The 12,822-nt window shown below is 37.9% G+C and overlaps 1 protein-coding gene and 1 pseudogene across 1 annotated transcript; both read right to left on the reverse strand.

The window, feature by feature from the left end:
- Window positions 1–3,807: 3,807 nt before the first annotated feature.
- LOC108955712 lies at window positions 3,808–7,394 on the reverse strand (annotated as a pseudogene).
- On the reverse strand, window positions 6,793–7,468 carry LOC120288860 (proline-rich receptor-like protein kinase PERK15). The gene is made up of 2 exons (XM_039303050.1): window positions 7,153–7,468; window positions 6,793–6,797 (listed from the first exon to the last, which is right to left on the reverse strand). Exons 1-2 carry the CDS (start codon window positions 7,460–7,462, stop codon window positions 6,793–6,795), a joined length of 315 nt encoding a protein of 104 aa, XP_039158984.1. The 5' UTR covers window positions 7,463–7,468.
- Window positions 7,469–12,822: the final 5,354 nt, after the last annotated feature.

Below are 12,822 nucleotides of genomic sequence, written 5' to 3' on the forward strand. Positions count from 1 at the left end.
GTTATGAGGCCTACTCTTTTTTTTTCTTTTTTTCTTTTTTTTTTGACAAGAGTTATGAGGCCTACTTGCACATAAAAAGTTGAAGGAAGAAATTGATAGCAGTACTTAATCAATCACATTCTATCACAGAGACAAGAACAACTTGTGGGTGTCCAATTCTGCCAAAAAATTTACATGTTTGTTGCCTTGAGGTCTCTGTGGATGATGGGCGGCTCCCAGCCAGTATGCGGACAATCCAAACCTACAATATTTGCAAAATCTCCTTTAACTATGCAGATAATTGCTTGCTATATTTAAATGATCTGGATCGCTGCGTCTCTTGTTTAGATTCCCAAATGTTACCAATGAGTACTGCATCACAACTTTTGAAGTTCGCTAAGCAGACTTTCAAGGTAAATCTCCCTAAGATAACGGCTTTACTATCTGTTTATCACGCTTGGCTGCAATTCTTGTCTGTCTATTCTCTCACTTTCTTGTAGAATCACTTTGTGACTTGCCAGAACTTACAAGGAAAACATGGTTTCAAGGGACACAGTGGACTCTCGCGAAGGTAAAAACAGACAAGTTGCCACCTTGTCTTTCTTAATGAAACTATCCTAGAAATGTCATCAAACATCTATCGACAAAAGCAGAAGAAGAAGTCACCCTGATCTGTTTTCTTTGATCAACCAAATTGTAGCCAGAGCCCACAAGAGCACCGTAGAAGGCTGAAACTGATGCAATGACCGGGATGGAGATGGGATTTTCATTCTTCTGTAGGCAACGATCTGGCAGGCCAAGATTTGGGTTGCCGTTCAAAGCTTCATAAAAAATTTAAAAAAAAAAAAGCAAGTAGCTGGACTTAAGTGCTCTGATAGCTTTTTGCAGACACGTTCATCGCAATAAAATATGCGGATACTTTTTCCCCTCTTAAGTAAAGCTATGAAAGAAAGAGCAGAAGAACAAGCCTCAAGTTCAGTGTCTAGTCAGTAACCCTTTTTCATGAGAAGATAAATGGATACACTCACATATTAGTATGAGCTATACTGATGCCTGGAATTGAGGTATGAGTTAACTAAAGCTAATTAATTGAAACAGCTAATGAAAAGCTTTACTTTTTTCGGCTCATCTGCCTAAATTATTCATTAGTGAAAATTTGATCCAATGTTAAGGGAATGATAATTCACTGGCTCTCTGTTTCGTTCGTAGTTTCATGCTTTATTATATTTTCTTGATCCAATATTTGACTATAGCGGCTTGTGGAACAAATATAACCAGTCGTGAGCAAAACCGAGCTTAGGAAGTTATGCCCTGATTAAATTCATCTCTCTAGTTCAAGACTTATAAAGATCCAAGTCAATTTCGATAATACAATCTAAGGAAGTTGCGCGTAAGTTTGGCTTGAGTAATAAAATGGAAGAATTTTTGGCGCTAGCACTAAGCTTTTGTGTTCATTGCTTTCATTGTCCGACTGAAGCAAGGGTCTGCCAAATCCCCCGACGAAAACGGAAATAATTTTGTCTTAAACGGAGAACATGAATCTGTTTTCACAAAATCTTGCACGCCCTCCGAATTAATTTCTGAAAAAAAAAAAAAAAAAAAAAAAAAGAGGAGTTTCAGAAAATTTTACATAAGAAACTCTATGAGTCAAAACTGCCATGTCCTCAACCAACTTGATAAGCAGTTTCAAGAACAAAACTAGGGGGTGTAAAATGGGTCACGGATCTATTTTTGGACTCGTATTTTTATTTATATGGATTGCATATAGATCAAATATTTTTAAAGACCCAACTAAAACTGAGTCAAAAATGAGTTTGATTTAAACGGGTCAAAAAATATATTAAAACTTATGACCTATTTTCAACCCATTTAAAATATTATGCGACCCACTTAACAAAAGTGCAGGAGATGACGAACTATTTTCTCATCCTCGTCGATGGTCGATGACTAAAGCTTCCGATGCAAAGCAGCCGGCCGCTCGCCTCCACACGCCTCCATCACGTCTCTCTTCTCCTCATTTGGGTCAAGCAATTTCCATCCCTGTCTTCATTTTTCCCTTGTCTCGATCTTCATCATCTCCGTGTCCTTGACACAGATCCTTCCGCCTCCTGCTTCAATGCCGCACCTCGCGACCTTCATTTGAGGCGGACCAAATGCTTGATCAAAGAAGGAGCTCGATTCATGGTTGCCGAAGCCTCAAATAGGTTTATCAGTGAGTTGGGGGTGCTGCTTCGAGTCCGAATTTGGAGCCTTCCATTTTTTATCGGTGAGTCATTCTCTTCTCATTTCAACAGTAAAGATAGGAAGATGGCTGCTAATTGTTAACACTGTCTCTACCGTCACTCCTTCAATATCCCCTTTATTGGGTTCTTCCTTAGCGCAAGTAGCGACCCCAGTGTGATTTCTTGTTCCGATTGCAGATTCCGCCTCTGCATTAAGATTTCACGTTTTTATCTCATCTGGGTCTTGCTTTTTGCTGAATGGGTGTTCAGAGGAGTGTTCTAAGTTGGCGTATAGTGAGAGATTTTAAGTTCTGAGCTGAAATTTGAAACTAGTTTGAGTAAAAGCATGAAATATCATGTGCATGCTTATGACATATAATCTGCTATACCTTTTGAATGCAATTGAAGATGGAAAATGATGGATGCTTATGCTTGTGACGTATAATACTGAAAGTTGGAAATTTACTCCCATCTCAATTCCTTTCTTTGTCAAGTTAAAGATTCTCCTTTGTATCGTATAATGTAATTGTCAGAGTTTGCTTTATAAATGTCGAGCTCACTAGATCCATTCACGAAGTCTTGTGAGTAGTACAATTCTTAGTATTTTCAAGTTCCTATTCAATGTGTTTTAAATCTATTTTATGATGATTGTTGTTTGCTAAGGTGTGGTATGAGATGATATGTGACTGTATGCATTTGAAAAAAAAAAAAGAGAATTCTTACTCCTAACGAACATTTAATATTCTAAACAATGCCTTCCTTAGACAAGTAAACCCTAAGCCCGCCTCACTAAATTAAATCAAGTAAGATACTAGGCAAATTTAAACGAGCTTTATAAATATTTATTTAATTGGTCAAATTCTTTATAAATATTTCATTATAGGTTCCTTTTTCATTTTTATTTTATTTACTATTTTTTATTTTTATTTTCTTTTGTTAATTTAATTTGGAGTTTTTATCCGATTAGTATATAGCTTAAAGTTAGCGTAGGATTTTTCCTAGAATATTAATCGATTCTAGCAATACAAATCGAGTCAAGTAGAGATCGGTCACATAATTTACACTATATAAATATGAGTCAAAATAGATTAAATAAATAGGACCATTTTCGATCCAATCCACTCATTTAACGGGTCTACAAAAAATCCCATAAATTATCACATTGATTTGGACCAGCATGTAAAGAATTTAAGCAACTATAGCAATTTGGATTAACCAAATTTTGCAGATTCATTCTTCAGAAAGTAATGGGAAGAGTACGAGCTGATGACAATCATAGAAACTCATCTGAGGGTAATAAATTGAACCGGATCCGCCATTGCTTCCCAACTTTCGAGCCTCTACTTTTTCGTCCTTCCTTTCTTATACATTTCTCTAGCAGTGACGACAATCTTTAAAATACCTCAAGCTATACTACTCAAATCAGCAACACAAACGTACTGACACCTGATGTACCTTTTGCCTTTCCCAAATCTAATCCATTTCAATCTACAAGTAACAACTCACACCATGCAGCCACAGGCCAAAGCAGAGCATGAACTTTCTTCTTCCGAAGATGTTTCTCCAAGCACGAATCTTGCAGACATACCGTGGAACTGTGGGAATTAGGGCCTAGCCTCCCAGATAATATTAATATTACGAGCCTTCATTAGCATGACGACCATCCTCTGCCATTTTCCCCAAGTCCATCTCTTGGGTAGTCTGTTGAAACCCACTGCTTGAGCTGGATGGATGAAGGCCATACTCACTAGTGGGGCCACTAAACTCGCTTGTGGCTTGTTCTTGGCTTTCCAAGGCCATCATCCTAAATTTCTTTAAATCCTCCTGATATTGACTGGTGTCATAATCTGAGCTTCCATAAGGACTATATGCTCTGCTATGTCCGGGCACAATTCCTTCATTTAAATCACTCAGAGAGGTTTCCTTCCAATGCTCGAACGCGACCTGATTACATGAAGTTCAAATCTTATTCCACAATAGTAGACCATTTTGCATTAACGGTCATACCAGAAAGCGAGTTGTAGCAAACTGAGACACTGAAACTAATTTTTTTTTCCAGCTCAAATGAAATGATAACCCATGATTTGTAAAAGGAGCAAAAACCACTAACTAGAGCATAGATTATCTCTATAATATAAGAAAAAAAAGGAAACATGCATTCTCATATTGAAACAAAGGATTTTTAACTAGCAATGTACCTGTGTCATTCGCGGACGGTGTCGTGCAGAATGACGAACGCAAGCAGCAGCACAAGCAATCATCCGAGTCATTTCCTCGGTATCGTAATCCTTGTGCAATTTTGGATCAACAATGGCATCAAATTTGACATCTTCTAAGGCTTGTGTGAGCAAAGGCCTTGCCTGAAATTTCATTAGAGTAGTCAATTCTTTGACGACATTCAAGGTGGGATAGACGGAAACATGGAGGAGAAGAATAAATAAATAAAAGGAGGGGGATTAGAAGCTCAAAGTCCTGAAATTGGTTCTTTTTCCCTACCAGACAAGATCACTAATAATAACAGGCCTCAAGTAAATATATTGTTTATAAACTACTGACCCAATCAACCATGCTATCTTCAACAAAGGGTCGACTCTTGTCAATTGGACGACGCCCGGTTATCAACTCTAGAAGCACAACTCCAAAAGAAAAGACATCCGATTTGTCAGTAAGCTTCCCACTGGAGGCATACTCCGGAGCCAGGTAGCTGCATTAATTAGACTTATCTTAGCAAAAGATGACACAACCAATGTATGCTAAGAGGAAACAAGTGAACTGAACCATCATCTATGCCAAATTAGACAAACTATATGCATAAGGAATGGCTTTACCCGAAAGTTCCCATTACTCGAGTCGATACATGAGTATCTGTATCAAAAGCAATCTTTGCAAGTCCAAAGTCTGCAACCTGGAATCAGTAATGCCAACTTTTATATTTCGCATCCAACTAGTTTCACACGACAATATTAAATTATGGATTGTAGAGTTCATCACAACTCCAAAAATAGCTGCAAACGAAAAGTTGGTTCCCTAATGATTTCATCAAGAAATCAACTTTGCAGCCCTAAGATCTTTTGCCGTTTCTCTAATCTTTGGCTTATACAGAGGATGTAGGAGAGATGCAAAATGCTTTTGAAAAATGAAGTAACTTATAACTTAATAACTAACTATATAATGGCAGTGAATTCAATAAACAGCCCAGATGACCAATATATCATGTGTAATGATTAAGCAATCGCACATCATACCCTTGCCTCAAAATTGACGTCTAGAAGAATATTAGAAGCCTTGATGTCACGGTGAATAATTTTGGGATTACCTGAGAAGTGAATACAATAAAGATGAAACCGCAAAACTTATGGTAGTGAAAATGTAAAAAGACTCTACTTACAGTCCTCATGCAAATATGCCAGCCCCCTTGCAGAACCTAAAGCAATCTTCATTCTCCTAGGCCAAGCCATAGTTGGGCGATCCTTCCCTGCAACAACATTTGCTAGTTATAACAACTATAACATTCTCAATTAGCTTTTCAGCTCCAAAATAACCAAACATCCTCTGTTGCCTATGCATAGTGGTGATCAAGCCATTTGATTATTATGGCATTGCTACAAAAGTGTTAGCTGGCTGCAATGTTAGGGTCTGTTGTCCAATCCCCACCCACCCACCCCCCCCCCCTCCCCAAAAAAAAAAAAAAAAAAACCTCTTCCTCTTCTTTCCATGTTAAGGGATTTTGCTGCTAGATAAACAGCTATGATATATGAATCCCTTATTCCACAATGAAGGAGTTTATAAACAGGTCTCACTACTCTAACAGCACTTCAAAAAGGCAATAACCATAGAATATCAAAGTTGTATGGTAGCTAGAATCCATATATAAGAAGAAAAGTTCAAGTGTGATCTTGGAAAGAAGGTAACAGAGAGAGAGAGAGAGAGAGATGCAATTGATATTAGAACGGCATCATCAGATGAAAGAATACATCTATACCTCTGAAGGCATACTCACCGTGCAAATGAAATTCCAGCGTGCCATTTGGAACAAACTCATATACAAGAATTCTCTGAGCACCAGAAATGCAGTAACCAACAAGGGAAACAAGGTGTCTGTGATGGATGCGGCTGATGATGTCAACCTCTGCTTGAAATTCTCTCTCCCTTGTCCACTTCCAGCTTTTAACTGCTTGATTGCAACTACTTTCCCACGAAAGCATTCCCTTATGAACATAGCCAAAACCACCTTGCCCGAGTAGGTTGACATTGGAGAAACCATCTGTTGCTATTTTTAGCTCTTCATACGTGAATGTACTCTGAGAAAGAATTAATGCCATGCCGGAGATAGCATCAAGGTCTTGCTGAACCCATATCTGTTGTTGAGAATTGTTCAGAAGAAGTCGGACCTTGGTGACTTGACAAAATTCGAGGCGGAGGAGTAGGCTTTGGCCAATTTGTAACTTTGTCAATTGATGGAGCAACATTGGGTTGAAAAGGCTGAGCTGGGCTAGCAGGAGGGTCATCTGCAAGGAACGTTATGTACTTTTAACCCAACTTCTTATATGCATTGAAAAAAATCATAACCCGAAAAGCAATTGGCATCAAATTATCCTGAAACACATAAAGATATTAGAGAGAAAAGATCGAGCAATTGGCATCGATACATTCAGAGAGACACGCAAGTAGCACTCCCAAAATTTACAGCAACTTTAAGCGAATTTAGCTTAAATGAAATCGTGGAAGCATATAAGCAATCCACACAATCAACGCGCAGGATTCACAACTCAGGGTCTCGAAAACAACAAGAGTTCCAATTTTTCAGCCTCTAGCAAAGTCTTAGCGAGTTCAAAACCCTGATGACTAATCCTCATTTCAGAACCCAAGTTCATTTCTAGCTAGCCGACCGACCATAAATGAAGAACAAATGACGAACTTCGAAAGCTCGCATTCAAGAATAAAAACTCACCTTTAGGCCCCTGAATAGGGTAATTCCCCAGCTCAAGCCTCCTCCTCTTCCTCCTCCGGTAGAAAATCACGAAAATGCCGACCCCAACCAGCACGATCAGGCCCCCAATCCCAATCCCCACTATCAGCCCCGCCAGCGCCCCGGCGGCAACCCATTCGGAGGCACCGGCCCGGTCGCCGCCGGCGGAGGGGGAGGCGGGGGAGAGGTGGAGTTGGTCGTCGCCGCCGGCGGTGGGGGGAGCAGCGGCGAAGTGGTGTTGGAGCCGCCCGGCGCCGCCGGGAGCGGGAGCCGGCGGCGGCGAGGACGACATCGGGGCCGGGGAGCTCGATGAGTCCGAGGTTGCCCCGGGGTTTTGCTTAACTTCTCTGTTGGCTAAGGAAAGCGGAAATTACAAAAGTTGATGGGGAAAACATGGCAGGTTGTGTTTGGTGTGGACTGAGTGAGAACTGAAAAGCTAGTGAGAGAGAGAGAGAGAAAATGGGGGAATAATTTATGGTGGTAAGTATATAAAAAAGAGAAAAGAAGTGGGTTCCGTGCTGCAGCGATGTAGCCCCGCCGGAGTTGAATCTTATTATTTATAATATTTTTCTGTTTTTAGTAAAACATCAAAACTTGGAAAACTTAAGTTGAACGAAAGTTGTTTCTTCGGTTTGGTTAGTGGCATGCGTCAAGGGGAGGAACGCATTCTCTATTAATAGGAATGTCAAAACTTTCTTACAATGCTTAATTAAGCTCTAAAAAAAATTTTACTCACTTAAATGCCACATCGAAGCAAAATTATTTACTTCAGTACCATTTCCAACCAAATGTCCTATGTTGATTTTTTAAATTTTTTTAATTTTATTGCTTTTTTTCTTTAAGACCAACGAGGGTCACTAACAACCCTCTCGACCATTAAACCCTTGCCCGCCTCACCTTCGACCACCGTAGCCCTAGGTGAGGCCATCGAGGCCTTGTCGACTTTGGGCAACCGCAAGTGAGGGTCCTCATGATCTCGCCTGCTACAAGCAAGGCCTCGACATCATTGGCCAAAGCCTTCGTAGCGAGAGCAAGGCGATGAGAACCCTCACCGACAATTGACAAGGCCCCAGCACCTCACCCAAGGACTTCACAGTCAATGAGGATTTTGTGGCCAACGAGGATCGCCGATGACCCTCACTAGCCTAAAGAAAAATAATAATAATAATAAATATTTAAATTTATTAAAATAATATTTTCCAACTGCACATCGGCTTTTCCAGTGGAGCAAATTGGAAAATGATACTTAAGTAATTAATTTTTCAAATTTGTAACTCTCAAGTGAACAAAAAATAAATTGACACTTGTATTATTCTTATTAGGCTAAGCATGATTCCTGTGTAGAATTGGGAACCGAACCAAATCTACAGCCTAGTTCTCTTCTCATTTCTATGGAGGAGATTTTGGTACTTGGTTCCTTTTTTCTAGAACCAATGGTTCCGGTTCAGTTCTCACTTCTTATAGGAACCGAAACCAAAATTGGACCAGATTCCTAAACCTAAAAGTATTTACGCCTTTTGCTTTTCTTTTTCCCTTTTGCTTTTCTTTTACCTTTTTCTTTTCTTTGTGCCTTTTACCAATGCGTTTTGGTTCTTATGGGATATCTATCATCGAATTCACAAAACATAACCCTAATGGACTCCATCCAATTGTTTAATTGAATCGTGCATATTTGTGGATCAATTTAGTGAGCTCTTTGTAAAGACAAACAAAATATGAATTCGAGTTCATTTCCCATAAGTTGTTATGTAATTTAGTGAGATACCCACCAAGTTAAAGAGTAAAATTTGTTTTGTCTTCCCATTGCTTTATCATTCTTCCCCGAGCAAGTATTTTCTAAATAAAATATTTGGATAGTTTCCAAGGACCGAGATTCATCTTCGTTCTTTTTCCTTTGCTTTTTTCATGATTATGGCTACAACATACTTATGGTTTTTCTTAAAAGAATGTGGGATGAATGAAATAACCATGGAGAATTCATAGATGAATGATTATCCAAATGCTAAAAAATGTGAAATTGACAATCAATAGGGTTTCCATATGTTTCTTTTAAGAAGTTCTTTTGCCACTGTTCAATCATTTTTAAGAAGCCAAACATGTTCAGCTTGTTCATTATTGTTGCATTCATTTTCGTTTTGTTTAACTAAAAATGAAACCCAAAAAAAAAAACTTATTGGATCCTATGATCATGTAACTTAATGGGTTAGAGTTTTGGATTTTGACAAGTAGATTCCAAGTTCCAAGTGGAACCTATAAGGACTCTGAAACCGCTCACTCCTAGTTCTTACCCCAAGCATTTTTGCCTATTGAAAAATAAAGTCCATCAAATTTGGAGAGAGTTCGAATTTACAATTTTGATCTAACCTATAATAGCAACAAAAATGTTTTTCATTAATATGTTAACGTTGTTGTGCGCATATGCGATGTCAACAACTTGGTAATTAGAAAAAAAAAATTGGAGTTACGCATAAAAGCGTAATTAAAGGTCCGTTTATTTCGTTAAAAATAAAATAAAAAATGATATTTATTTTATTTAAAATTAATTAGTTATTATAAAATATTTGCATTGTCAATAATCATTTATATGTAAATATTTTTATGAATGATGAAATATATTTTTTTTATTTTTATAGATGATATAAGTGATTATTTTTAAAAAAATTAAATAATTTATGTTTTGCGAAATAGAGGGGATCGAAATGTGGGACAAAAGAGATGGACAGTTGATGCACTCACGGGAAAAACGGCGGCGTTTGCATGTCGAAGATTCCATCACGTTGAATGTCGTTAAAGCCTTGTCTGGAAGAGGAAAAGGTTGGGGCAGGGATGGACCACGTCCACGTGGAGGAACGTACTTCGTTCTCTGACAAGACAACCCGTACGATTTGGATCCCAGTGCGCCGAATTAAACCATTCTTCTATCACGTGGAAAGATATTTTTTTCTTGTCGACATTTCATCAAAGTCGGCAGCTTATTTTGAGAGGGAAAAAAAATGGAATTTTCACTAAAAAACAACAATTTTTTCACCTTTTCTCTGAAAAATTTTGGATATCGAAAACAACACTATTTTAAGTTTAAAAAGTTACGAAAATTTTAAATGATCTCGAACGTTCAACATTGAGATAAAGAAATCATATTTTTAAACATTGCTAAAGAAAGGAAATTTTTTTAAAAACAAAATATGAATCATACCAACACTCTAACAAGCATCCTAGTCAAATGATCTACATTTCACGAAATTGTCAATTAAGATTTATTGCACAAAAATAAACATAAGTACAAGTCATCTCACCCGTGTTTTTATGTATATGTTTAATAAGAAACATATTTTTATGATTAAATGATAGTTTCGTACCAATTGGAAGGAAGACGAATGTAAGAACTTTACTCAAGTGAGATAAAAAGAACTTGTAATGCCCTAATTTAGAGGCAAAATATACATTTATAATACGAAACTTCATATATTGTAGTGTATATTTACTATTTGATCTAGAAAACATCATATTTATTAGAAGGCAATGAGTTATGGCGATGTTTCTATTATGCGATGTACATAAATTAGAGCTAAATGAAAGACAAATAATAGCACATTTGGTCTTCACGCAAAGAACGAGGGGTTTAGGGCTCATCTCATATGTCCGATTCTGGTATCTGTCTATCTTATTTTATTGACGCAATTAAAAGATTAGGATTTGTCCCAACCTGTCTTTTATTCCATGATCGATAGCAACTCAACTTACGGCACTTTTTCCATTGACCGAAAGAAATATATTAGGACTAAGTGATGGGCATCTTATCATATTCTAGCATTATTTTGGTACACGGTATTAGCTGGAGAACATATTCTATGGATTACATGTGACCGAACACACTCAAAACGTGACTTTCTATAGATTGAAGCCCTGGTCCCATCTCAACTACGATTTTAGAAAAGTGGATTCAAGCATTAACGACGGTCGTACTCAAATTTGTTGTGATGGGTAATATTCTTTGGGTGCTTTTCAATTTTTTGCTGCATTCTCATTTTCAAGTCGTTTTCAAGTGTTAGAGAAGACCAAGTTATCTGTTTGCTAGCAACCCAACAGTGTAACATGATTGGACCTTTATGAAGATTATCTAAAAGATCTTAAACATATTGTACAACAGCCAATACATTTTAATTTGATCAATATAGTCATAAACCTTTTGATAATTTGTTAATTTTGCCGAAAATCACATTGTTACGAATTCTTTTAAAATGTTTTGGATTCTTCTATATTTCATTTCTTTTCTTTTCGTTTTCATATATCTTTCGTTGGTCGCTAAGTCTTGGCAATGGATATGATGCCCTCATCAATCATAGGGTGATCGGTGAGGGCAACCCTCACCCCCAGTTGCTCAACGCAACCCTCGCCAAGCCTCACCTATGGGTGACCAATGGAGGGAAATAAGGGGAAAAAAAAAAGAAAAAAGGGAAAAAATTTTGAAACTGTTGAAGTCATTGATGATTTCCGATAAAATTGACAAATAATTAAAAATTTTAAAATTAAATTGGTCAAATTAACAAGTTTAGGACTGCATTTGCAACTAGAGCATCTTGAATTTTTATTTTTTTTGGTCGAAGAATAATTTTTTGTTGGACCACTATAATTTATTTGTCTTCAAACTCTATGCATAAGTTTAGCTGTTATGCTAGTGTCGTACAGGGTGGGATCAAATGTATTCAACACATAAGAACTTGCGGTTGGGTTGTGCTCACGAAGTTTTCCAGTGTCGTTATCCTCGAATTGCCCTCTGGACTTAAATGGATATCTTTCAATTCGTCTCCATGATTATCGACCAAAAAAAAAAAAAAAAAAACTCGTCTCCATGATCAAGTCTCTTAAAAGGTCGATCAGACATGTGCTCTCGGGCCCACGATGGTGGGCCTTAAGAACTCTATCATAGTTCAAGACGGTGATGACCAAGCAAATTCGTGCTCGGAAACATGAATGGACCAAGCTATGGTCCCGTCGACAGAGAATGGGGAACAATGCTGAAGTAGCACTCGCGCAAATCAATTATATCTCAAGGCAACCGTGGTCAAGCCTATGTTTCTGCGACGAGTTTCTAGTACAGGATATGCAACCGGAGAAAAAAAAAATCATAAACCCTACACATCTTTTGAGTAATGGACAATTTGATAAACGCTAGCCTCTTATCGAACACAAGTAAAACCGCCATTAAAAACGATATTGCATAAGCCACCTGGGTAAGAAGAAGCTAAGAGATCAAGGTCATCGATTATCTCTCAATGCATCTTTCTTTCATTACACGACACAACCTTGTTATCACCCTCCTAGCAAAACCTAATACCCTCCAAGTGCAACATGCGGTGCACCGTAACAAGGGGCACCACCAAGCACTGGATCGGGTTGGTGGTTGTGAATTTTAATGGCCCTTACCTAAACCCTAAAACTATATCTTCCAAAATAATACATATTTACTAGTGACAATCCGAACCAAAGGGCATTCGCCAATACCGCATGTCATCTGTTGAATGAGAGACGGCCCACTTACCGATTTCAATGTCACAATTCTTGCAAAAAACCAAACATTGGGTTAAACTGTCACACTAGTATTTTGATTTCGATATCCTATTCATTTGCACAGGAAGATGAATATGATAATAA

This window comes from Eucalyptus grandis, chromosome 10 (assembly GCF_016545825.1).
Source record: "Eucalyptus grandis isolate ANBG69807.140 chromosome 10, ASM1654582v1, whole genome shotgun sequence".
In the NCBI taxonomy this organism is placed as follows: domain Eukaryota; kingdom Viridiplantae; phylum Streptophyta; class Magnoliopsida; order Myrtales; family Myrtaceae; genus Eucalyptus; species Eucalyptus grandis.